Genomic DNA, 23281 nt, shown 5'->3' with positions numbered 1-23281 from the left:
ATATATATATATATATATATATATATATATATTCCAAGGCCCTTGCCAATCTATCTCGATGAATCATGGGGAAACATATAACCTGTTCACTGGTACCTACACACATCACCTATTCCATTAGACGATTCGACATTTATCAGAAAATGGGTACTGATTTGTATAAATCTCAAAAAATCGGTTCCCAAAATTGGCTATGAGATAGTACGTATTGATGGGTGAAATCCAAATAACGACACAGGATTTTATGGGGGAATTGGCATATATCTTAAATGATATTATACTGATCTCAACGTTATGCATAGTACCTGGACTTTTCTAGGTGCGTAAGTCACACTGAAAGGTGAGGACCATTTTACACCGTGATCATGAGTCAACTAGAACATTCAGGTTGGCCCAGTAGTAAACGTTGCTTATCAGGTTGTTTGGAAGATGGGTAATGCTATAGCCTGGTGGATGGTTTCGCTGAAATTCTTTTATCAGTATTTCTGATGATTGCTGGCATCATAAAATGATTTGGCGGTTTTCAGTTGAGATTCCTTCGTGTCAGTGATGCAAAGCAACAGCGCACATCTTACGAATTCTCACAGAGTTCTGAACCAACAACCTCACGACTAGAAGTTCGAACAGTTCAAATGTTTGGCCATGACCAGGTGATTAGCACTGTGATCGTTTCGTACTTAGACAGGAAATTTGGCTAAGGTTTCTCCTGGGTAAGTGTCCTATAGTTTTAGTATAGTGAGTGGATATTTCCCTTGGATCACTTTGGTTCTAAGTTCGGTTGACTTACAATGATACAGTTTTGTTTAGAAACGGTGCACAACGTTTTGGCCAGCGGCTGCCTGCCTATGTACCATACAGTTTTGATTTATATTTGCTATAATCTGTTCCTGGATATCTCTTCGGGCGATAAGAAAAAATATCACAAACAAACTAGTTGAGAGAATGCGCGCGGTGTTTATATACAACGCATGGGTATCGTAACAATGATTTTGTCAGCCGTAGCATTTGCAGCGATCACTTAGGAGACCTAGATCAAAGTGGTTCACATTGCAGTAATACAGGAAATAAATGCTCTTGTCAGCCTCATATAGTAGAAACATATGTAGCAGGGGCAACACGGTTTTGCACATGGATTTTCAAGTCCTGTTCAGGAATAAATTGCTGACCCTCTTATCCGTTACCAGAATAAAAATCACCTATACAACGTATCCTAAACGATGAGTACCTCTTTTACCTGCCACAAAAACGCTTGCTTAGGCAACAATGGAACAACTGAGTGGGACGAAACTCTTCTAGTTGAATAGATGAAAATTTGTGTGAACATTTTAGTTAGAGTTGATGGGTTGATTGGCAGACCGGTAGACAGACAGAACGGTAGTCGTAGTTTTATTTTAGGACGGCAACAAGGTGGGTAAGTCTGAGGTGTTTGAAATTTTTAGTGTTGCATGGACAAAAATGGTAAAGCAGGAAGCAAACTGATCAGCATGCGTTGATGATTTGAACGGTTCAGTGAACTGAGGGTTAGAATTTTAGCGTATGGTAGATCTGGATATAATATAGAGACCCCATAAAAGAAACAATATGATAAGCATTGAGTACTATCCATTGGCCCTTGCGAACCGGAAACAAGGGGATAAACAATCAATTTGTCAAATAAAGAAGAGTGCTAAGACGAAGGTGCCCGGTTGCATTAACAGACTCCGGAGAAGAGCTTAAATGCGCATTCATTTATGGAATTCATTTTGTTTCTAGAACACTGAGACAGAGCTGTAAGGTAAACGTGTGATAGTATGGCCACATGATAGACAGTCAAACCACGGGCCAAAAAGCTCAATGGACATAATCGAAGAATATATTCGAACACAAGGACAGATAATAATTAAACTAAGTGGACCAAAAACGTGAACATGTCCAACTTCTACCTTGTTACTCAGCACACGATGCAGTCGAAAATGTTACTTGAAGTGGAGTAGTTATCAGATTGGTATGATAAATGCTGTTCAGCCGCGACTTTCAACCACTACCTTGCGGTAATTTTGTCAAAGCTCACCAAAACCAGACGTAAGTAAAGGCATGCCTGGCATTGGACGATGCAAGAAAGGATAATATTCTCTTATGCAATTTTCTGAGATAACCTGTGACAACAGCCTGTAAAGAAGTCTTGTGTTTCGAAACTTCACTGCATCAAATTTGATGGAAAGCGTGACCTCCAGTGGGAGTTATACAGCCATGCCGATTTCACTAGTTTGATGCAAGGTGATGGAAAAGGCACGCGGAGTAAGAAAGGATTGATGAGGTGATGAGGCAGATTCAACGAGTGCGCGTTGCTGTTATTTTCGAATTTGCGTTAATGAATTTGACATGCATTCACTGGTAAGATCCAGATTTCGCAAACCTTATTGACGTAATACTGATGAACGTCGGTTCTCAATAAATGTTTCAGATTATCGGAATGTTTGAGTAGCCGCAGTGTCTTCTACTTCACTTACTTACTTTAGTCGCGTTTTTAATGTAATGTTTCTTGACCCTTTAGGCCCAGATCTTGCCTGGTCAACATGAAAAAACTGGTGTCACAACACGTATGAGCGGATTCAGTGAATTCAGTCGGTTTCGGACATGGCTCTGGGGTTCCGCCTGCACTCAACTCAATATACAGTAGTGTGGCTGCGGATAGAACAAGCGCATCGCGTCAGTAATGAAACTAGGACAACGTCAGAGTGAGAGTTTGCTGACCCATTTTACAAGCTAATATTTTAAAGGGAACATTCCTGCATCATTATATTTAATATAGAGTATTTCAATAGGTGGACTTGGTTTTTATGGATTAGGTCGAAAACTTGGATATTCTCACCATTCACGGAAAGAAGCATGTGTTTAGCGTGCTTAGAAAACAGTAATGCAAATGAATCGAAATGGTAGAATGCACTCGCATTTTATTGTGTGAAACATTAAACGAGCACTGACACACTATCTTCTTCTGCATTGGTAGAATCAGCCACCAAGCTTAGGACCGTCCAAGGTAACCTTCAAAATGAGGATACTCGTTGCACTTACCAGACGTTGACACCTATTTTGGTAGGAATATAAACAGCCGTAGCGCAGTCATAGAATGGTGGACGAAGCGAACGAATGGAATATGATATGCGAAAGCGAACCGGATGCCTGAGAAGTGTTTGGCAAACGGTCGGTAGATTTTAACTAGGGCAACGTTTCGCTTCTGACACAAAAGCTTGGTCAGGCATGAGTTTCAGACCAGCCAAAAGATAAGCAGACAATCTTGAGAGCAGATTTTTTCAAGAGTGCAGAATCCGTGGTTGACCTAAAGTGAGAAAAAGTAACACGGATGCCACGGGTGTCTTGCTTTGAAAGCGAAGTGTTTTGGAGTTGCTTGCAAAGCTGTGCATCAGATAACTGAGGACCACCCACAAATAATGGCCTAACCGAACACACTAACCGAAAAATCAAAAAGTGGCTAGCGGCCAAAGGTGACTGCGAAGTGGACCTGCCAGTGATGTTGCTAGCTCATCGTACTTGCATACAGCCAGTCACAGGCAAGTCCCCGTTAATGCTGAAATACGGTCAACATCTGAGTTTTCCACTCGATCAGGAAATTGGGTTGTGGAAGGCAACACGCTTGTCTCTGGAGGGGCTAGAAGAGGAAAAGAGGAAAGTTCGACTAAACTTGACCGCTGTTCAGGAAAGGACATGAGAGAGTTGGCGCAAAGGTCAAGAGGAAGAGTCACCAGAATCCTGGAAGGAGTGGACTGGGGTCGCGAAAACTGGGCAGTCGATGGCAAGATCAGTTTATCGTTACCGACCACCACGGGGAAAGTCTATGCGAATCAAGACGGTCGAGGAATGAAAAATGTAAGTGGTACTCAGCTTCGGAAGTTACATGATATTCACGAAGAGCTGCCGAATAGACCAGCAACTGGAGCTGACCTTACGGACGTAAATAGAAATCGCTGGCATGCAAACGACTTTAAAAGAGGAAAGGTATGCAACGGCGAATATTAATGATGAGGCAGACAAGTAGTATGTGGTTTTCTCGTAACTCCGCTTAGCGTCTATTGAAAAGTGAGATTTAGTACGGAAGTTGTGGAACCGCTTTGCAGCTTTTGTTTACAATGGCGTGATGTTCAGTTCCACGAAAGTTCAAGAAGGTGATGGAGATGTTCAGTTTTTAGAAACAAGGTGCGTATGAGGCGTTTACTTCCTCGTTCAATAGTTCGTAACTGTTTAGTTGGTGTTTGCGGACTTAGCAGCGTAGGAGTTCCTGCTTACACCGGTGCCAACACTCTTCGCATTTGACGCCTAATGAACCTATATGGGTATCCACGTCCTAGCACATTTGTATGTGATTAATTGACATCAAAACTTACAAACATGTCATCTGGTTCAACGAATATACCAGATACTTTGTCGGCAAAATCAAATTCAAATTGTGAATGCTAGATTTCTTCGTAAAGGGTTTCGAAATACCTTCCAGGAATCTTACCAGCTCATGGGGTAGAGTCTCTGTTCCATCTACTATTGGTCACACTGGGACGTCTATTTTATGAATTTCTGATGGGCCCCAAAGCCGTGGTTGGGTTGCACTTTTGGGGTACAGTCGGCGCCAGTTACCTTACCCTAACTCGTTTATCACGGACCGCAAATACCTGCCAATTTTAGCTTTACTCCTAATCATTTTGGTTGCAATATTCCCACCATTGGTCTGCCAGTAATAACCCCCAGCTGAATGTTGCCTGACCTCCTGTAGACCTTGATCTGTGGTCGTTCTGTTAATGAAAATCATGGAATAAACCTTAACGGCCTTTACGATCACTAATTCAGGGTGTTTAACGTACTGCTGGCTTAATATTTGTGGCTCTTGGCTGCTGGGACTTGAGGAATGTGATCAGCTGTACCCGTGGCCTCCCCGCCTCCACTTACGGAATTTTTTTTTGAAATGTAAACTGAGGATTAAGATTAAAGGTATGATTGAGCTCAAGGAAACAACCCCGATCGGAATTAATTTAAGCTCCTCAATTCAGCAATGCAAGATTCTGGCAAACATACTAATCGACAAGAGCTGTTAATTGACTCTCAAAACTGATCTAGTGCAATAATATGAAGGTGTGTTACTGATTGGTTGTGTCTGCTTTAAAACCTGGTCAAATTCTTGACCTACTCACTTGGTCTGATGAATCTTTTGTGCCAAATAAAAAACTACTGATGGTTAACCAATCCCTTCTGACACGATGACTTCTCAGTAGTTTCCAAAATTCTTTCAAATGGCTGAGTTAAATGTATTTTTTTGGATCGCGAAAATTGTGTTCTATATGAACACTTATATAGCACCATATGAATTCTTTTGGCAGCATTCTGAGGTATATAGTACCGAAGAAACTTTGACCCCATTTTACTGCTTGAAATGTGCCCAGGTTTGATCACAAATACTGACAGAGGGAATGTTTTGAGCGTCTCTGGGGAATATTTCAGCGAGTGATCGTGTGCATGTTCAGGTGCAAATAGACAGCTCCGTCAACAACACGGACAGCAGTGCACCGGTGATACACACTGGGGATTAATTGTAGCAAAGCATTGGGAGGAGTAAGTATCTGTAACGAGTAGAAAGCACAAGGAAGTGTGCGGACTTAGTTCGAAAACCGATTAAGAACAGGCTACCAACACCTGCGGATAGGATTAAAGTAATACATATAGACAATGTGTCAAAGAAATGCACCATAGACGGAATAAAACCAGCGTCCTTAACGAACTTCGTTCAACATGAACTCAGCACACAAAGCGGACATACCCAATGTAGACAGTCTATCTAGGCAAATTGCTTCACTAAAAATTTCGTTGTGAATAAAGGTTACCTGTCCTTTTCGAATTCTCTACGCTGAGCTGACCAACGCCCACTTCCGATGTTAGTTTTCAGGAAAAGAACAGCTGAGGTTGACGTTCCTGATTTGTCAAAGTGTAAACATTTGAACATCAACTGTTTGAGCAGGAGAACAAGTGACGGCCGCTACGACCTTGAATCAAATCCACTGACAGGCACACAACCGAGAAACAACAAGTACGTAGTAAACGTATAAGAACCAAAACCTGTTTTTTATAATATTCCACCATGATGGGCACGTGTCGGATTGGCAATAACGTATCGCCCAAACAGGGGAATTGGTCATTCGGCTCAATGGCATGAGGTACATAATCAGCTATGCAATTTAGTTTCGTAGACTTCTGGATACAATCCGGTCTCTTGAATGCAGGTCAGTCTGTCTTAGATTTACGTTCTGATTCGACCACTTCTTAGTCATAAAAATGCTTTACCTGTTTGTGTTTTTCCATCAATTTCTTTGTTACATGTAGCCTCATGCTTCGTGCCACCGAGTTCTACCTCAAAAGTTGTCTACAACAGAAAGATTTATAGTTTAAGTAACTAAGCTGACCTGTTTGGTCACGTAAAAGGGTTCATTGACAAGCTCGCTTGGGGAATAAAAGAATCAGTAAGTGCAATAAATCTAGTAATATTTCAGAAGGAAGTAGGTTGGTAGTTGTAATATATATGTATAAAATAACTGAATATAAATAAACCACAAACGAATACAAGAGGCAGCTTGATTGATAGGTTCAAGTTCGAGTTCACGAATTTCAAGCCCGTTTTACTTTGTTCTCGGCACGACCCAATTACTAATCACATTCATAGTTCAGGTTCCGGTACATAGGTTGAGAAGTTAAGAGAGCAGTCGAATTACAGATATTCCAATCATAATATAGACAGCAAGGCAAATGATGAAATGCTGTAACCTGTCAATTTGGGATTTAGGTATCCTTGTCAAAGTCATACTTCTTCGTGTATTTGGGAAGGGTTTGTCTGGAACCGGAACTCCTAAGAATTTACACAATGGCTCCCAACGGTCTTTGACTTTGTAAACCAACAGTTGATCTTTCGGGACCACACTCCTTACATAGTCATTCCAGCGAATGTAGGCCTGTATCACCTGGTTGTCGTCTTGCAGGTCCACGTTAGGTCCAAAAAGTCGTTTGAACATTCTTCTATTTAGTTGTTCCAACCGATTAAATCCAACGACATATAATGTGGAGTCGATGAGTCTCCGGTCTGAATTTTTATATGCTCTCGGTAGGCTCGTTGACCTTATTGTTGCCAACCAGGGTTCGGCCTCGCGAATTGTGAGAATGAACTGAAAAATGTAAGCAAGATGAAAAATTCCGTAGGATGCGTGACGTGGGGGAGTTCATATGACTTTACACATTGCACCATCAGTGAAATCGGGTTTCAATGAGACATGAAGAACGACAAGATTCCGAGGGTTAACTTCACTGTAATAAGTCTTGCCGCGTAACGCGGCAACAGAAGCATAATGCGGTACAATCCGCAATATTTATATTAGTTCAAAACAAGATGTCAAAAAGACAAACTGATTCCAATGAGCTATTGCCTTGTATTTAAATTTGCCTCATCAAAAGAACACTGGAATTTTGTAGCAGCCGAACAACAACTAATGTGTCACTGGACTGAAGTTAGAACAGGGACGTAAAATTATTTCCCTAATGTAGCTGATTACTCGTTCAAAGGGCAAAATTTATTTAGATACGCGAAATACTTAACCTGATGGAAAACCAGACAACTTGTCCGTGGAGAAACCACACATGATTTACCGATTCTTCCGCTACATGACTGAGGTCGAAATCCACTTTCTCCAATACTCCTGGATTCCCGGAGGCACATGAACTCTGTACATGCATTCGCGCAAATTCAGCCATTTTCCATCTCTATCTCATTTTTTAAGCAACTTGTTGATAGCATGATATTCCTCAGAACTGTCCTTGCGGAACGCTATCTGGAAAATACCCACGAGGTTTCGTGCTACCGAGCATCGTGTTTACTGATGTTCTTAAATTGAAACCGGCGAACGTTTGAACATTTCAGGGGATGCATTGGTCAGTGTACTAAGAATGTCCAGTCTTGCTTCGATGGCATCATTAGCGATCGGTTTAATATTTCTGTTGTTAGGTTTGCTTTGGGACCAATACTAGCCAACATTTTTAATGGACGAAAATTGGATGGTTAATGGCGAATACCTTTTTATAAGATATGATCAGATATGATTATTCTCTTCGCAAACAGGACTCTTCAGAGGAAGCTCTTCACTATTTTGAAACTGGAATACAACTTATCTCTGTTTTAAGGAGGTCACATCATCAGAAATATCTTGGGTGCTATCTCTCCTTCTGTGAATGGGAATGAGGCATGGACTTATTGATATATAATTTGTAGAACCTTTCATTCGCTGCAAATAAAAAGGTCCTTAGTCTCCTTGTTGCTTTATAGAACTGGACGAATCTGCGCCTAGCGTTCAAGATGTACTGTGAACAAATGAATATCCTGACATGTTCACAGAAAATCCCCTTATTTTGACTGATATGCAGAAAGTGCCGATCAAGTACTGAAATGTATGTTTACATTGATGTTCAGCTGACTGTACTTTTTGTTAATCTAATCAGACACGAAACGGATTCCTCCGACGTCAGACTAAATGCCGCACAACTGTATGCGAAATTATAGGAACAGGCTTTGCCAGTGACACGGTCAAAACATCAGTGCTACCTAACGATGGTAGCTTTTAATCAATTATTCTGGGGTAGTGAAAATATGTAAATTGCGAAATTTGAGATACCAGCGAATGTACACATGTCCAACCTTTCCTTAACATATTGGGTGATCTTAACGCAAGTCTGATGGTGGAAGTGGTCTTCAGATGTCAAAATACAGTGCGCCTGAAATGCAGTCGTAGAACGAAATAAAAGATGAAATTGTCGCAAATTACTCAGAAATGTCTTAGGTGCACTGGAAAGCACCATTGTGTTTTCTATCCGTCAGGTTAATATAGGATTACATAAATACTATTATAATAGTATTATAATACTGTTACACTTTTTATGCCGTTTTAAAGCTTTTGAGGCTGGAAGTGAAGATGCGGAGTGTACTAATCCCACAGCCTTTTTTCACATTGCTAGGCGAATTTCACACTCTCTGTCTTCATTCTGTCTTGAAAAGACATTTTCGAGACAGAGGCTTATAAAACATATTTGGTTCTCTGTTAATGTGAACATTTGGTGAAAAGAAACGATTGAAACATTGCATGCTTCCAGAGTTAGGCTACAGAATACGAGAGACATATTAACAATTAAAGATACCACAGTAGTTTGACATAGATCGGTCTGCTATCACCCTGCAATAAACTTTTCTCAGGACATTTGGTTGCTACTTCCAGTTGTCTACTTATGTTTTTTTTCTGAGAAAACCGTCTTGTAGACAACGAGCAAACGGGTTGAAAAATAGGACCAGAGGATCAATAGCCATTATGACGGAAGGTTTTGCCGGTAATTTGCCTCTGCGTCCATGTGTGGTATGCTTATCATTCATGCCCTGTGTACCAGGCAGCGAATGGTGCTACGTTTCCGACAGCAGAATAAGTGACAATTTGACTAATGAGCCTCTCTCTGTATACCCATAAGCAATTTATGTAAATTTCACTTAGAAATAGCAGGGCTATGCATATGCAGTGAAAACGACTGAAAACATAGGGGGCTTTTGTGAAGGTATAAAATCACACGGCTTATGAGTAGTGCATTGCAAGTATACATTTATCGCAGTACCTCGAATATTGTAGCAACTAAAAATTGAGGCAGCATGGTGCAGCACATTTAGTTGCCTGGAAACGTCACAAACGGGGGATTCAGCTGGGTTCCAGGTTAGTCTCTCGCAAAAATCAAATTTGTTTGCAAATGATAGTGTTTCGCTAATTTCGTGCGACTTGTCTTTAAGTAGAACATAAGTTTGACGGAAACTCGGGGACTGTGCTTATCTGGTGAGCCCCAAGAGGGGCGAAACCCGCGGACGGCTGCCGAAGAATTTTCAGCAACCTTAAGGAACCGCATGCTCGTTGCTCATCAGGCTGCTGAGATCACATTGCAGAATAAAAACCACAAATCGGCACTAAGAAAATCATAATAAATCGAATAGTTTAGCCGCTTACAGTTATTATGGTAGACCACCCTATTCGTGTAATTATTGGGCACCTATTGCACAAAAGTTTTATCAAGTCCCAGTTTTTAATTAGAAACACTTAAGTACTGAAGCTCAGATAATGTAAATTACACTGCATGCGGGGCCATGGACAAAGCGGCATCAAGGACAGCTTACACTTGACGTTTATCACACGCGTTATGTTCGTTTGAGCATATAAGAAACAACTGTTTACAAAGATGTGGTATAACAGCAGGCCGGCTTTGGAACCACGTCTATCTTGATCAGCGGCTTTCAAGGAGGATAAACACAGCACGTTGTAGTTTGTTAAAGAGCTACTTGTATGCAATTGTAAGAGGAGGGTTCAACCTTTCCCATTTGGCTTCATCCGACTGATTTCCTCATCCATCATTTGTTTATATCTCTTCCCCACTCCTGCGAACTTCTACCGCTTGCCTTTACACAATTGCAACCACTCATGTGTGGCCAGTAACGAAGGTTGATTCTATTTGATCTGTGATTGACTGACTGTCAGATGTGATAGAAAAAGGAGACACCTCAGCGGAGCTGACAAAATGTCTTGATTGGGCTCCTCGGGTAGGTGTGGCCCTTGAACTTTCATCAATCTTGTTTTCCAATTTGGCGCCAAATTTTGCAATGATCCGGTGACAGACACAAACACTTACTGCTTAGTCGCCGGGCAAGGTAACATCACCCGAAATTCCTTAATCCTCCAGAGCGACAGTTTGGGTGAGTTTGTAAAAGTTGAAATACGTACTTATTAGGTTGACCTTTTATAAAACACATGGCTCATAATGCTGCTGCAGCATTCATTAGTTGACTAGTAAGGGACATTTCAAAGTAAATTGGGGACACGCTCCACCACTGATCTACGACTTTTAAGTTAGGTTTTTCGAACGTGCGAGAAAAGCAATTGCAGACTCATTCATGCTTTCTTTTTAATGATGTAGATACTGCGGTAGACCGTGAGAGCAACTGATGGTATCAGTTCCGAACTGAGTCGAACAAATACAGAAAGCTCAGCGACCATTTGTACGATATTTTCCTCGAAATGACAGAAAACAAGAAAATTGGAGGTTAATTTTCATCTTACTAGCTTTTGGGTCGTGCTTTTTATGTCTATAGCTGCCTTATGCGAGGTAAATAAATCTTGGTCTTCGTAGTCCAACCTCTAAAATTCAGCATTTTGACTTCGAATAGTTGGTTCCAGTCAACGTTCTCCAAATTAGTTGCGTTGTCTAAAGACAGCAAACTGCATGGCCGCTTCTTTCCAGTTTGTTGGCTTGTAGAACGTCAGACAAACTCCCAATTCAGATAATTCAGTGGTCCGTTTATAATGCATTTTATGCAAACATTGACGAAGTAAGATATGAATATTACTCGCCACTTGTTGCATCAAAATTTGACTTGAAGCATTTTTCGCACTAGTTGGGCTCCCGTAGAGAGACCATCTAACAAGCGATGAAATTTCATAGGTTCGATTGCCTTGTAACACACGATAATCTTGGACCTTGTCCCATTACTCAGCAATTTTCTGCATGGTGGATAGAGCGTAATAAGTTGATGGATCCAGGCGATATGCCCTGACGGCACTCACCGGATCGTAGCTGTGAAGGGAGCCATATATGCCCGAAAGACTTTCCTTCATAGAACTATGCAAAACCTTTGCAGAAATGATCTTCTCGAAATAAACAGAATGCAATATTGTTAGTTCCTCCAGGAACAGTGTTGCTGGAGCATACCGAACAATATACATGAGCTCAGGAAAAGATTTTCGAATCTGACCAGTTTTGAAATGAATACTTCTGTTTGTCTGACCCAATAAAATTGCATAACAATCTTCTGCGCGAAACTACAAATTGCATAGCGGAATGAAAACATGCTTGTCTGGATTAATATGATAGAGGACGCATGCAAAGAGATTGTTGAGCATAAAAGGCACTAAAAATCTATTATGTGTTCCTATCGTTATGTCGTTGCACTTCGCCGTCACGGATTTTTATAAACCTGGTGAAAAGCTACCTAGTGCCTTGCCCTTGTGTGTTTCGTTTCGTTAACATTCCTAAGCATTCCTACGCCCACGTTCGCTCCGCTTCTAATAAAACTATTTTCAGGAGCAGCAGGAGGTCTCATGCTTTTCTTTACGTTCGGCTGTTGATCTGTACCCTATAAGAAAAATTCGCGCTACAACTGGTCAATGTTTTATCTCATACATCAAGTGAGCCTGGCATTCACTTGATGCTGTCTTGTTCGCGCAGATTAATAATCGGTTCACAAACGTTCCGTCATTACTTGAGTCCGATGTTTAGCGCAGTGCAACCGACTTTCATATGATTTCCCGTTATTCAATCGATGGTCTCAGACCTAGTTCGCGTGCAACAGAAATGATGCAAGTGACACGAACACGTAGTGAGAGTTACGTGCTGATGGAAACCTTGATGGTCTTATCAATAGTTGCTCTGATGTTCACAACAAATAAGCGAGGCTTTTGAAAATAATTTCTGGCGATCGCACTCTAGTCAGATTATTGGGGTACAGGCAATAAAAACTGATAGTTTGATCTCGTTATAGATGTTTTGGTGCAGCGTACGGAGGCTCATAACCTCCACATGACGGAATGCTTCAATATTTGTTTACAGGTTTGTTGAATGGCATCGATAAACAACAAGCTATTCGGTTAGGCAACACCCCATACAGGTAAACGTTGAATGATGAATGTCCATTTTTTTAGGAACCGCCTGGAAAACTATAACAGGTCTCGTGGTGCAAACTGACTTTCAAGGCCTTTTATACCTACACTGATTGCATACTGTTTACCTTTTGTTCTGCATTGGTGATCATCACAAATGCAAGAGGTCGGGCAAACTGCAGGGTAGGCCACCATATCAAAACGAAGCCGCTTACTATTACATGAAAGCATTTTGAACCGTTAGAGCTATAGGTATTTGCAACTCTTCGTAATGTTATATTTTGGCTAAAAGAATGTACATTGAACTGTAGTGCGGACGGATCAAGAGATTTCCTTGTTGGCGAACACTAGGAAAAATAACAAATCAAACCACGATGGTGTAAACTGCCATCTTACCACCTTAAATATTTGTAGATGTCCACCAGTGGAAACCGTTGAGCTAAATATCATTAGTGTGTCACTTCACATTGTTCCGTCTGTCATTCTCTCAATTTATCGTGCGACTAACACTAGCTTGAACGTCAGTTTTGTAGCTAGTTCTACGGCTTTTCATTGCAGGTTTGGGGTAGAGTTCCATGATACAAGTCGTTTCTGTTTCCGCTACTTTTTTCGGATAAGAAATATCAGTTTCCATCCTGCTATTGGGTGGTCTTCTATTCAATGTCAAAGCACTTGCGAGGATTTTCCTTTGGGCATGCAATCCGGCTGTACCCGTGGACAGACTCAGTCAGCTTAGTTAATCAACGGTGATTTTGACGCATTGTGTGTGACGGAAGGGTTTGATACGATGCGGCGGGTAACGGGAAGCAAAATGTCAGTGTTGAACACTGAATTTATACTGCCGATGATGATGATGGTGATGAATGGTAACAGACTTGAGGCAGTATATAAAGCGGTTCAACTCAATATACGCAGCACTCAACAGTCGCCAAGTCTATTCATATCGAAACAATCCAGAACGTATACATGTTAGTATATTGGACGTCCTGGGGAGCACACTTTAAGGTAGATCATCTGGAGTTATATAAGCGTAGGCCGACATGAATGACTTCATCTGTGTTTTGACCAACCGCGTGACCTTTTGTGGGTCTGCCACACCACCTTTTGATTTAAAGCCTTCAAGTTTACTTTGTGGGTCACATGTCAGCTGACCAACCTATTCAGCTGATATAACCTTTGAACTATTTGCCAGGAGATAGCATAATCTAGTGAGCAGCGCTTAGACAGGGATTCACAAACAAATGCGCACAGTTTAAAACGAGGAAAAATACTGTGAACTGACTCCATTTTTATTTGAAATAAAGTTGAAAATACCTTTGGAACGCTCACATTCTCCCACTGGTTTAACATCTTGCCACCCTTGTTATGAAGCTAGATAAACCAGAATCAGGGTTTTTAAGTAATTATTTTACACAGCACCAAGAACCTCAAAATATTGGTTCCACTGTGTGTGAAGAACCAATAAACTAGTGGATCACGATATCCCGATCGGTCGCTCTTGTTTGTTGAACACATAAGATGGGCCACAGTAAACACCAACGACTACATTCAGAGATTCAGCACAAAACTCACCCTTCTTCAAATGCCCTGTGTCCTGTTCAGGTGATCTTATCAGATTCGCTGCAGTTCAATGAATCTATTGACAAAGGGTCATCATATCAACCCTCGATTTTTAGGCAGAATGGCTTTACTCGCAAACTGGACACTAAACAAAAATTGTGTTTTAAAGTACAAAGACAAGACCGACTTTCATGAGTCTGAATGATCCGCCCCTTCTGAATGGTCCCCGTCAAAGGTTGGAGTGCACGACAATCTCAGTTAGTCCCATGCATCTCCGCTATACTTTTTAGGCCAAATACATACATCAACCAAGTAGTTAAATAGAATGTTCAGAGTAACAACATTTACTTGCATTTTTTTGTCAAAATAAAGTGTTGGTTGTTCACATAAGTGTGGTCAAACTAGAAAACGGGGAGCAAATTCGTGTGCGGGTAAAACAAAACATGGGACTACCTCAATGACACTTCTTATCGCAGCACACGGATAAAGTGGAATCGCCAGTCATAAGTCCCATAATTCCCAAAACTGTTCCCAAGCTATTAAAATCCACTATCAACAGAAAAACGGTTTTTGACGAGGTTGTAGTTTTTGGTTTGGCGTGTATGGGGGAATTAAAACACTGGAATGCATTATAACACTTTTGTGGTGCATCGTGTTTCTGGGCAACCAGTGAACATCATAAACAAGAAGAACATTACTACAGTTCTTTGTCCGTGTTACCACAGATGCGTAATTTTGAAGAGCTCAAAGTAACGATGGTAATGTGATTAAAATTCTTCAAATATATAGCATAGTAACTAATATGGTATTGCGGCTAGATGGAATTGGCCCATTAGGAATGACTGCCAGCTGAGTTACTGCATTAGACTGCCCCTTACCAGAGCGGCATATCGGTTAGTGATGAATCTCTACCTAGGCGCATTTCAATGGAAGAAGCCTTACCACAGCAGACCGAATGCAGAGGAGAATGCGGTTTTTCAGCTGATGTCTCTTCGATGTCTCTCAGTGGGTGACACATGTTTAGTATGGAATTCTAATCAGTATCAGTGAACCTCAAGCGGAAGCTAACGACAAATAAAGATGTTGGAGAATCGACGGATGTGAACCGATCCCATTTTCTTAGTAAGTTAGGTCCCGGAGGAACTACAAACAATCAACCACTCATAACCAGATATGGTATTATATGTCACACTGGATTGGTATTAGTAGAGCTGTAAAATTTCGTCATCTTGAATCCACTCTTCAAAAATAATTCATGCACAAATAATGTGCTCAAAAAGACTGCCGTTGTGGATTGGCCTTTTACGTCAACTTGGAACGTGGGCTATACTAAGACTTCACTCACTGAAGAATTCCCAAGGCAGGCTAACCATTGGGAGCATTGGGAGTTAAGTCCAGAACTCAAAGGTGTGGTAATCAAGTCGGTAATTTATTTGTCGGTAATTTATTTGTGTGTACGCGAATGGTGACAGGGTTTCACCTAATGCACTTGGTGCAACAGCCATCTGAGAGGAAAATATCGTTTTTAAGCATCGTTTTTACTACATATTGTTTAATTTTATTTCTATTCCATTCCAGTAAAGTAACAGTCGCTTGATACGGTGTATCCAACTATGTACCAAGTTCTAACATCCAGGCTTCTTTCCTTTGAGCACTATTGAAATAGTGAGTTGAACTTTGTCTCCAGCAAAGAGCGTAACGCAGCAGGGAAAAACTGCTCAGGACTCGAAGCTATTTCCCGTATAACGTACAAAGCCACGACCGCCTGAATGCGAACAATGCCATCTTGTTCACTGAATCGCTCGCCGTGCATTGTTGCGTTTTTTGATTGGTCACTGTTGCATTCATTAACAAATGCCACCAATTAGGAGTCTATGCCAAAGGTTTAAACCTTGTAAAAAGTGTACACGTCAGCTTTTCGTTTCAGCATATGCAGCGGCCCGCTTGTTTGCCTCATTTATTACTCCAAACGAGGTAGCTAGTGGCAATTTCTCGCGCAAAGCGTTTACTACTTCTAAACCCTGTCACGAATCTGTATGGATGCATCACAAGAACCGAAGATGAACACAGAAATGGAGACCATATATTTCTGCCAGGTCGTATACTGTGTAACTCCAAGTTTGTCTAATTCGTGGTATATACAATAAATAAATTTGATGAAACAGCCTAGTAGAATCAAGTGACAACGATATCTAGTTCAGTAGTTGATGTGTCTCCATAAAATGAAACTAGATACATAAACCCGCACACTGCACCTCCACTTTTCTTGTGAAAGAAAAGTCAAGGAAGGAGGAAAAGGAAGTCAAATGCCATAGAGGTATTCGCCAGCTTATCCAAGCAAAGTGTGCTTAATATCTGGCACTGTCAAACGCAGTCTGATTGTCATAGAAAGGACACGATAAGACCACATAACGCTGGGCCACAGAATCGCCGCGTCTTCATTAAGACTATCAGAGTGGGATTTGTGGCTTTAGGGGTTTGACGTACCAGCAAATATTTACGTGCTTTTATCCTCTTGACAATACGCCAGCCGACCGATTGGCATAGTCAGGGATCTTAGATCAGATGTACAGGAACAAAACATAAGCAGATCAGAATCCAGACTTTCCAACCAGTATGCTGTATTTTTAACCAGCAAACAAGTTCAATGAGGATTACGGCTTCTCGTATGACAAGAGCTAGAAAGGGATGCTCAGGAAAACAGCCTGTGTTGACATCGTATGACTACTGCTCAACTTGACAAAGCAAGTGGGCTGCGAAACAGTATAACATTGCGATTATTCTATTTGCTAGCTAACGAAATATTCTGGTAAATAAATTAGATTGTAGGCTAGCGCTGCGAAACTATTAGCAAATCTATCTACCTGTGATGCCGTTTTGGTGCATAGCCAACATCTACCCCCAAGGAGGCTCGTGGTCTGGGCCAGTTTACTCAAGCTTAGACAGAAAAAGGCGAGATATCTTGGGTGGGTTAAAACACAGGCCAGAAAATTCGTGCTTTAACCACTGAGATAACTCGTGCTCTGTAGAATTACAACTTTACTGTCCATCGCTTCAAGAATCGCCACCGTGTTTAACTTTTACGTGGACTAGTGTACCATTTGCTACTTGTCTAATGAAGAAGGTGTGAAACGGGCGTCAAATGTGTTCAAAAAGTCTTAAACAGTTTTATTATCCATATATAAAACAGCCGCAAACGTACCTTTGCGCTTGGATACATTTCTAATAGGTCGTCGAAATATGCTACAGCTGGAAAACCAGCCGCAAATCTATAGTTTTCAAGTAACCTCCCCAATTTCTTTTGACGAGCAAGTTTGTCTGATTCTTCTGCCAGAGCAGTCCATTCTGAGAGAATTCCAGTTCTGGCAGCTGATAAATCACTGGAGTGTAGGCAAGGCTGTAGGTACAGAGTTTGCAGAAGTGTTTTCACGAAAGAAGTTCCAGTTTTGTCAACTCCTACCACAAACACCTTGCCTGTTTCACTGTTTTTTCTGTATTGCATTTCAGCGTTGGATGGGGACATGCTTTAATCCAAAGTGACAGTATGCAGTCATTCGCGGCAGACGAATTTATACTGCACCATTTTCGATGCACCACATGGTGAACAGCATTATTTTTCAACTTCAGCTCGATACATGTGAGACAGCCAATGATTGCGTTTGCCTGTAAACGCATATCAAAACGCCCTCGTTCTTAATAGCGGTCAAGGTCAACTATAGGTGGACAACGGATCACATATTATTTTGTGTGGCAGCGACGGTACGAGAGTGTGAAGTTTTCCATGAGTGTTGTTTTACCTGCCGTCGTCACACAGGACACGTGTGTTGTTCTAGTTGTTGTTGTTATTTTAGTTATGGGTTTCCGATCCACTGGTTGTATACATAAAGTCACGTCCGCTGTCTTTCAACCGAGTGTCTGAAGGTCAGTAGATAACATTTAATTACTACCAAGAAGCCACATAGTACTATCGCGTATAAGGCAGCGTAAACAAAACTGTCTTCGATGGCATACATATACAAAACGAATAGATGATAAATCAGAACACGATTGATTCAACAGCAGCGGTAGAGGACCGATATCAACCGACTGAAACTGGTGATGGTAAGATCCATAACCGAGCCCGTAAAGAGTAAAACATATTTCACACCAGAACATCTCGAGAATTTCAAGAAGCAGGGCAACTAGTTTAATAGTAAAGAACTCCGAAATGGTTCTTCTGACTGAACGCTGTAATATCATAAAAGGCTTGCTGACCCGCGACGGTTCGTCGGGCGCCGCAAGCTGGCTGTCTCGCTGGCCAGGGGCTGCGATCAATATCGCTCAGATTGTGCGTATCCGGAAATTCGTCGCACCCGTCTTACAACTCATTTCGCCAACCCAAAGTATCATTAGTGTGTGCTGGACATTTACAGTTGCTTTCTCTATTGTTTTGCAGCTTATCGATATGTATAACAAACACGAAGGGCCAAATTTGGATAATTCTTTAGTGATCGGGTTTAGTAAAGTAAACGCACAGAACTCGGTATATTGGTATGTCGGCTGGGGGCTAAATAATGCTGAGAATGCCTAGTTAAGCAGGAAACTAAACTGAAAACCAGCGGTGACGAAATCATGAATGTGGAAGAGTTTATGAAGGACGAGAAAAGACACAACACTTTGAGCAACGTTTGGCTGAGTACGCGAAAAATGAGCGTCATTAATGAAGGGCTAGGTAGGTTATGCAGAATTTTTCTTTAAATTAGGATGAGATTTAACGCTATAGGTTAGACATCTGCATGCCGTGCAGCTTATAAAAAACTACAGTTACCTTACATCGGTTGTGCATCTTATGGGATACCGGAGCGGACAATGGTTAGTTTAATAGTTGGACACCACGTCGTCTTGCAACGTGTGGCCCGCTAGAAGTGTGGTTTCAACGTGTCTATATGCAATAGAGCAACCAGGAATTTAGCTTTTCGAGCGACAGAAAAATCAGAAAACTTCGAAATCTTCGCCGTATTTAGATGGAGGAGGTCGCACAAGTCATGTGGTTCGACTGAGCGAGAATTCGTTTAACAAACGGTCAGGAATTAGTCACGCGATTGGGACTTCATGATCCAAAAACGATGCTGTCTTCTTGCAAGGCTGTCAAAATGGTGATCATCCACCCAGGATGAACATAATAATATTCTTAGATTATGATTTTCAGAAAGATTGATTAGGTATGTACTCCATGGGTACTCTAACAGGAACAAAATGGCAACATCGAAGGGGATACGTCTCGGCATTTTGTAATGGGCTGAAATCTCTTAGGAATGAATTTCGGATGTTAACTGTGTGATAATGAAAACAAATAAACAGTAATCAATACATACGGTGATACCTGAATATTACTTCAGTTCTGGGGCTATAAAAAACCATCCAAAAGTGTGACACTTTTGGACACACTGGGCGGCAATACTTTTGGCTTGTTGTTTAGAAGACTTCAAGTCTCTAGACTAATTAACTGTTGCAGTTGTATAGTGCAAGTTATTTTATCTCGATTGTGAATCCCCCAAACGGGGTGCGTTCTGATTATTCACATTTTTTGAAACAGCGTTATGATTGAACATTCATTCATCCCTCTGTTTTTTAATTTTACGTTGTGTGTAGAGCGTTCTTAAGGGTGATTAGGATTATTATCACAAATATCAACAGCTCCTACAATTAGATTCACTGAACTAGTTGCATCAAATTATCTCTGGTTAGCTCGGTTAGTGTCCAGAAAATGAGCATTTAAATTTGATGGTTGGGACACTAGGCTGGCACTAGGAGATCGCCCGGCATTTTGCGTGCATTTCCTGGAAGTTACTAATTTCTCTAAATTAGGAGAAGTAAGCAATGCTTTTTTGCTTGAATATGGGAGGATCCCAACTCTGTTTTTTGTGGGATACCGTCTGGAGTCACTTCAGTGTAGACGTTCTGTTTTCTCAAACAGGGAGCTCACAATCAATAGTTATGTCTTCACGTCATCGATACAAACATTCGAATTGCGGGTAGGGGAGAACGGGATCGTTTTTTGCGTAGCAATCAACTCGCCACCGAAAAAATGTAGAAAAAGGTGAAAGGACACCGAAAAGCCAGCATTTCGTGAGGAGTGTTGAATTTCCACTAACATTTGCGGAGATTTCTGAATGTGTCTTGATACTCAACTATTTTGAGCTGCTTCTCTATCTCAAGTATGAAAGTCAATGTGAGTTTATTTTTTTGGTTTGTCTGAGGAAGCGACTATGACCACGTCCGTTTACGTAGATTCTGCACTTTTCGGAAGTATGACAAGACAGCACTTAATATCGCTTGTTTCGTCACGTAAAAAAATAGGGAAAATGTCTATCAGATGATATAGCTAAGATTTTTTGCTGCCTCCGATATATCAGATTATCACAGAAAAACAAGTGTGTTGTTGTCTTTTTCAGGGTTCCTAATCAAAAATATATTGCATGTAACATTCTGAGGTGTCATTAAATAGGGTGTATTCAGCAATACTCGCTCTCTACAGGATTTTCCTTTTGATCCAAATATATGTATCATTAAGTGGACCTGGTTTATCGCAATATGCTATTTTTATCTGTTTTAATGCCGCTTGAAATCAGCCTTTTACAATGAACCCAAGTAAATTAGTGCTTATGAAAATCCCTCGAACCACATACGTTGGGTAATTTCTTTAGTGGGCCCGGAACGGAGCAGGCCCGATAAGTAAGTTAAACTGCACGTGAAGAAGCGCTGATTTAATTGTGGTGTACATAGCCCAGGTTTGATACTCAATCACGAATTATGTGCTTATGATGTTCACTATAACGATTGTTATAATTATTTTATTGATCGAAGTCAGCCTACAGGAATCAGATGGCAGGAAATTTTTTCCGGATTTTATGGACACGTTTCCAAGCGCTGGGTATTTAGTACAAAAGTACCGTCAATGAAAACACTTGACCTGTGTGCTAATATAATAAAGCTTCCGCCTAACAAAGAAATAGAAGGGCTTAAATTCTACAATGTGTGCTTTCATAACTATGAACTTCTGGGACAGAAATATACATAGCCTAGTTGAAATATAGTGCTTTCCAGGGCCTTTCGGCAACTGGTAATCTTTGGAGCATTCAGATGTGTGCTATGTACCTAATGTTAAGTTAACCTGGCTCGCTGTCATTGAATTTAAAGTAAGCCGGTAATAGTTCGCCACGTTCTGAAAAAATCTAATCCTTAATGTTATGCCTGAATAAATTCCCAATTCGACCGGACTACTTTGGTGAGCAGTTTCAAGGGTTTAGTGCGATTACTTAACCCGAGAGATGCACACAGGAATAGTGGATCAGCATGACATGCCACTCCTATATGCATTGGCTACAACCTTACTATTGCACTTTGAGCTACCATTTTACTGTAGCTAGTTCCAAATTAAGTTGTTGATGGTTTGACAGAATCATCGAGGTTCTAACATCCCTTAACTATTGCAAACGCGGTCGCGTCTTAAATGTCTCCATAACTGCCGGTAAGTCAGCACACCACTGACAAGCGTCCTCATGTTGATCAGTGGAAACTGTCAGGGACGTCAACAGTCTAGCTGTCAGCAACGCGTCATAGCATACCAATATAACAATGGAGGATTGCTTGCCAAAGGTACACGTTTACCTCAACGGTTAAACAGGCAGGATAAAACATAAATTCAGTGCACACGCAATTTATTGTAATCACTACAGTGCCCTAATAACGGAGAATGAGCGCCATGCTGTCAAAAAACTTACTCCATTAGGCCAAGCCGGTAAGAGCACATACTCCTACTGCATCCTGTTGCGTAATAAATTCTTATTGGTGGGATGGATAGAAATCGTCGCAGTAGGTCACATTTCTTGTCGAATTATCCTGCGTTTCCAGTAATGAGTCCCTGAGCACCATGTCATGCAGATGCCGTTTTCTTCCCAGTTACTGCTGTTTCAGTGGTTTACAGGTGCAAAAAACTGGTGGCCAAATGAAGATCTCTATTTGGATCTAGAAAAATTGACATTTGCTTCCTTTGCCCAACAAAAGCATAGCTACAGTTTACAGTGATAATGCAGCCAGGGGACATCATTAAGCCAAAATAATAAATGACGTATCTGTGATCAGAATAGCAAGACAATTTAACAAGCAAGCAACGAAGACACTGCAGAGAATGGACTCCTTGGATGACGATTCTTGCAAGGAAGCTTTATTATCATTTATTTTTGAAGAGCATGGAAAGAGTAAGAATATGGGAGAAAAGAGAGAAACGTCTCATTCGAGATCATGCCAAGGGCAGTGCCAGTCTGATGAGGTGAATCCCAAAGCAAAGTATGATTTTGGTATGGGAACAGGCGTCTAAAGACTAACAACCAAAGAAAGGACAAACAATGGTGAATGCTCTTCAAGGCGCAGTGTGCGCTAGCACAGTCAAGACTCGCACGTCAGGCACAAAGTGACCGTATTACGGGGTCTGGTGTGAGATTAAATGGCAAAAATGTACCTTCAACGCCATGTGCCACGCATAAAAGGGTCATAGGTACGCAGAGAGCCCACAATCGCAGGCAAACACAAGTCACTGACTGCGACCTTAGGAAGTCCCAGTCCAATAACAGCCTTAGCGGATTGAGGAAAGCAGATTCCTCGATAAGAGATGATCATCGGTTGGTGAACCAAAAAGTCAATATCACAACCGATGGCATGTAGGGCTGAGATTATGGCGAGGGAATGTTCATCAGCACCATATTTCTGCTTCTTCTCATTCCACACTAACGCCCATCCGAGACTGTGCTGACGTCTATTACAGTTGCACGGCGATCTCGAACAGCGATTAGGTCAGGTTTGATGAACGACTTAGAAGTAGGGGCTCTCAACTCCTCGAAGACGGTGTACCCCAGTCGACGGAGACGTTTTGTAAGTTCCCTTGCAACCCGATTATGACGAGCACATCTGGCATCATGCGTAATCCAGCA

The 23281-nt window shown here is 41.3% G+C and overlaps 2 protein-coding genes across 2 annotated transcripts in view; one reads left to right on the top strand and one right to left on the bottom strand.

The window, feature by feature from the left end:
- T265_07524 (hypothetical protein) overlaps positions 1 to 23281 on the top strand; it is a gene marked incomplete at both ends in the record, with an annotated part of 160071 nt that overhangs the window by 12483 nt on the left and 124307 nt on the right. Inside the window, 2 exons of the mRNA XM_009173069.1 lie at positions 3542 to 3867; positions 22541 to 22623. Coding sequence (XP_009171333.1) covers positions 3542 to 3867; positions 22541 to 22623 — 409 coding nt within the window. The remainder of the gene's footprint in view (positions 1 to 3541; positions 3868 to 22540; positions 22624 to 23281) is intronic.
- T265_07525 (hypothetical protein) lies at positions 6488 to 17939 on the bottom strand (the record flags this gene model as incomplete). Its single annotated transcript, XM_009173070.1, has 2 exons — positions 6488 to 7193; positions 17515 to 17939. 2 exons carry the CDS (start codon positions 17833 to 17835, stop codon positions 6726 to 6728), a joined length of 789 nt encoding a protein of 262 aa, XP_009171334.1.

This window comes from Opisthorchis viverrini (assembly GCF_000715545.1).
Source record: "Opisthorchis viverrini unplaced genomic scaffold opera_v5_172, whole genome shotgun sequence".
NCBI lineage: Eukaryota > Metazoa > Platyhelminthes > Trematoda > Opisthorchiida > Opisthorchiidae > Opisthorchis > Opisthorchis viverrini.
The sequence above is the reverse complement of the archived record's forward strand: the minus strand, read 5'-3'. Positions and strand labels throughout refer to the sequence as shown.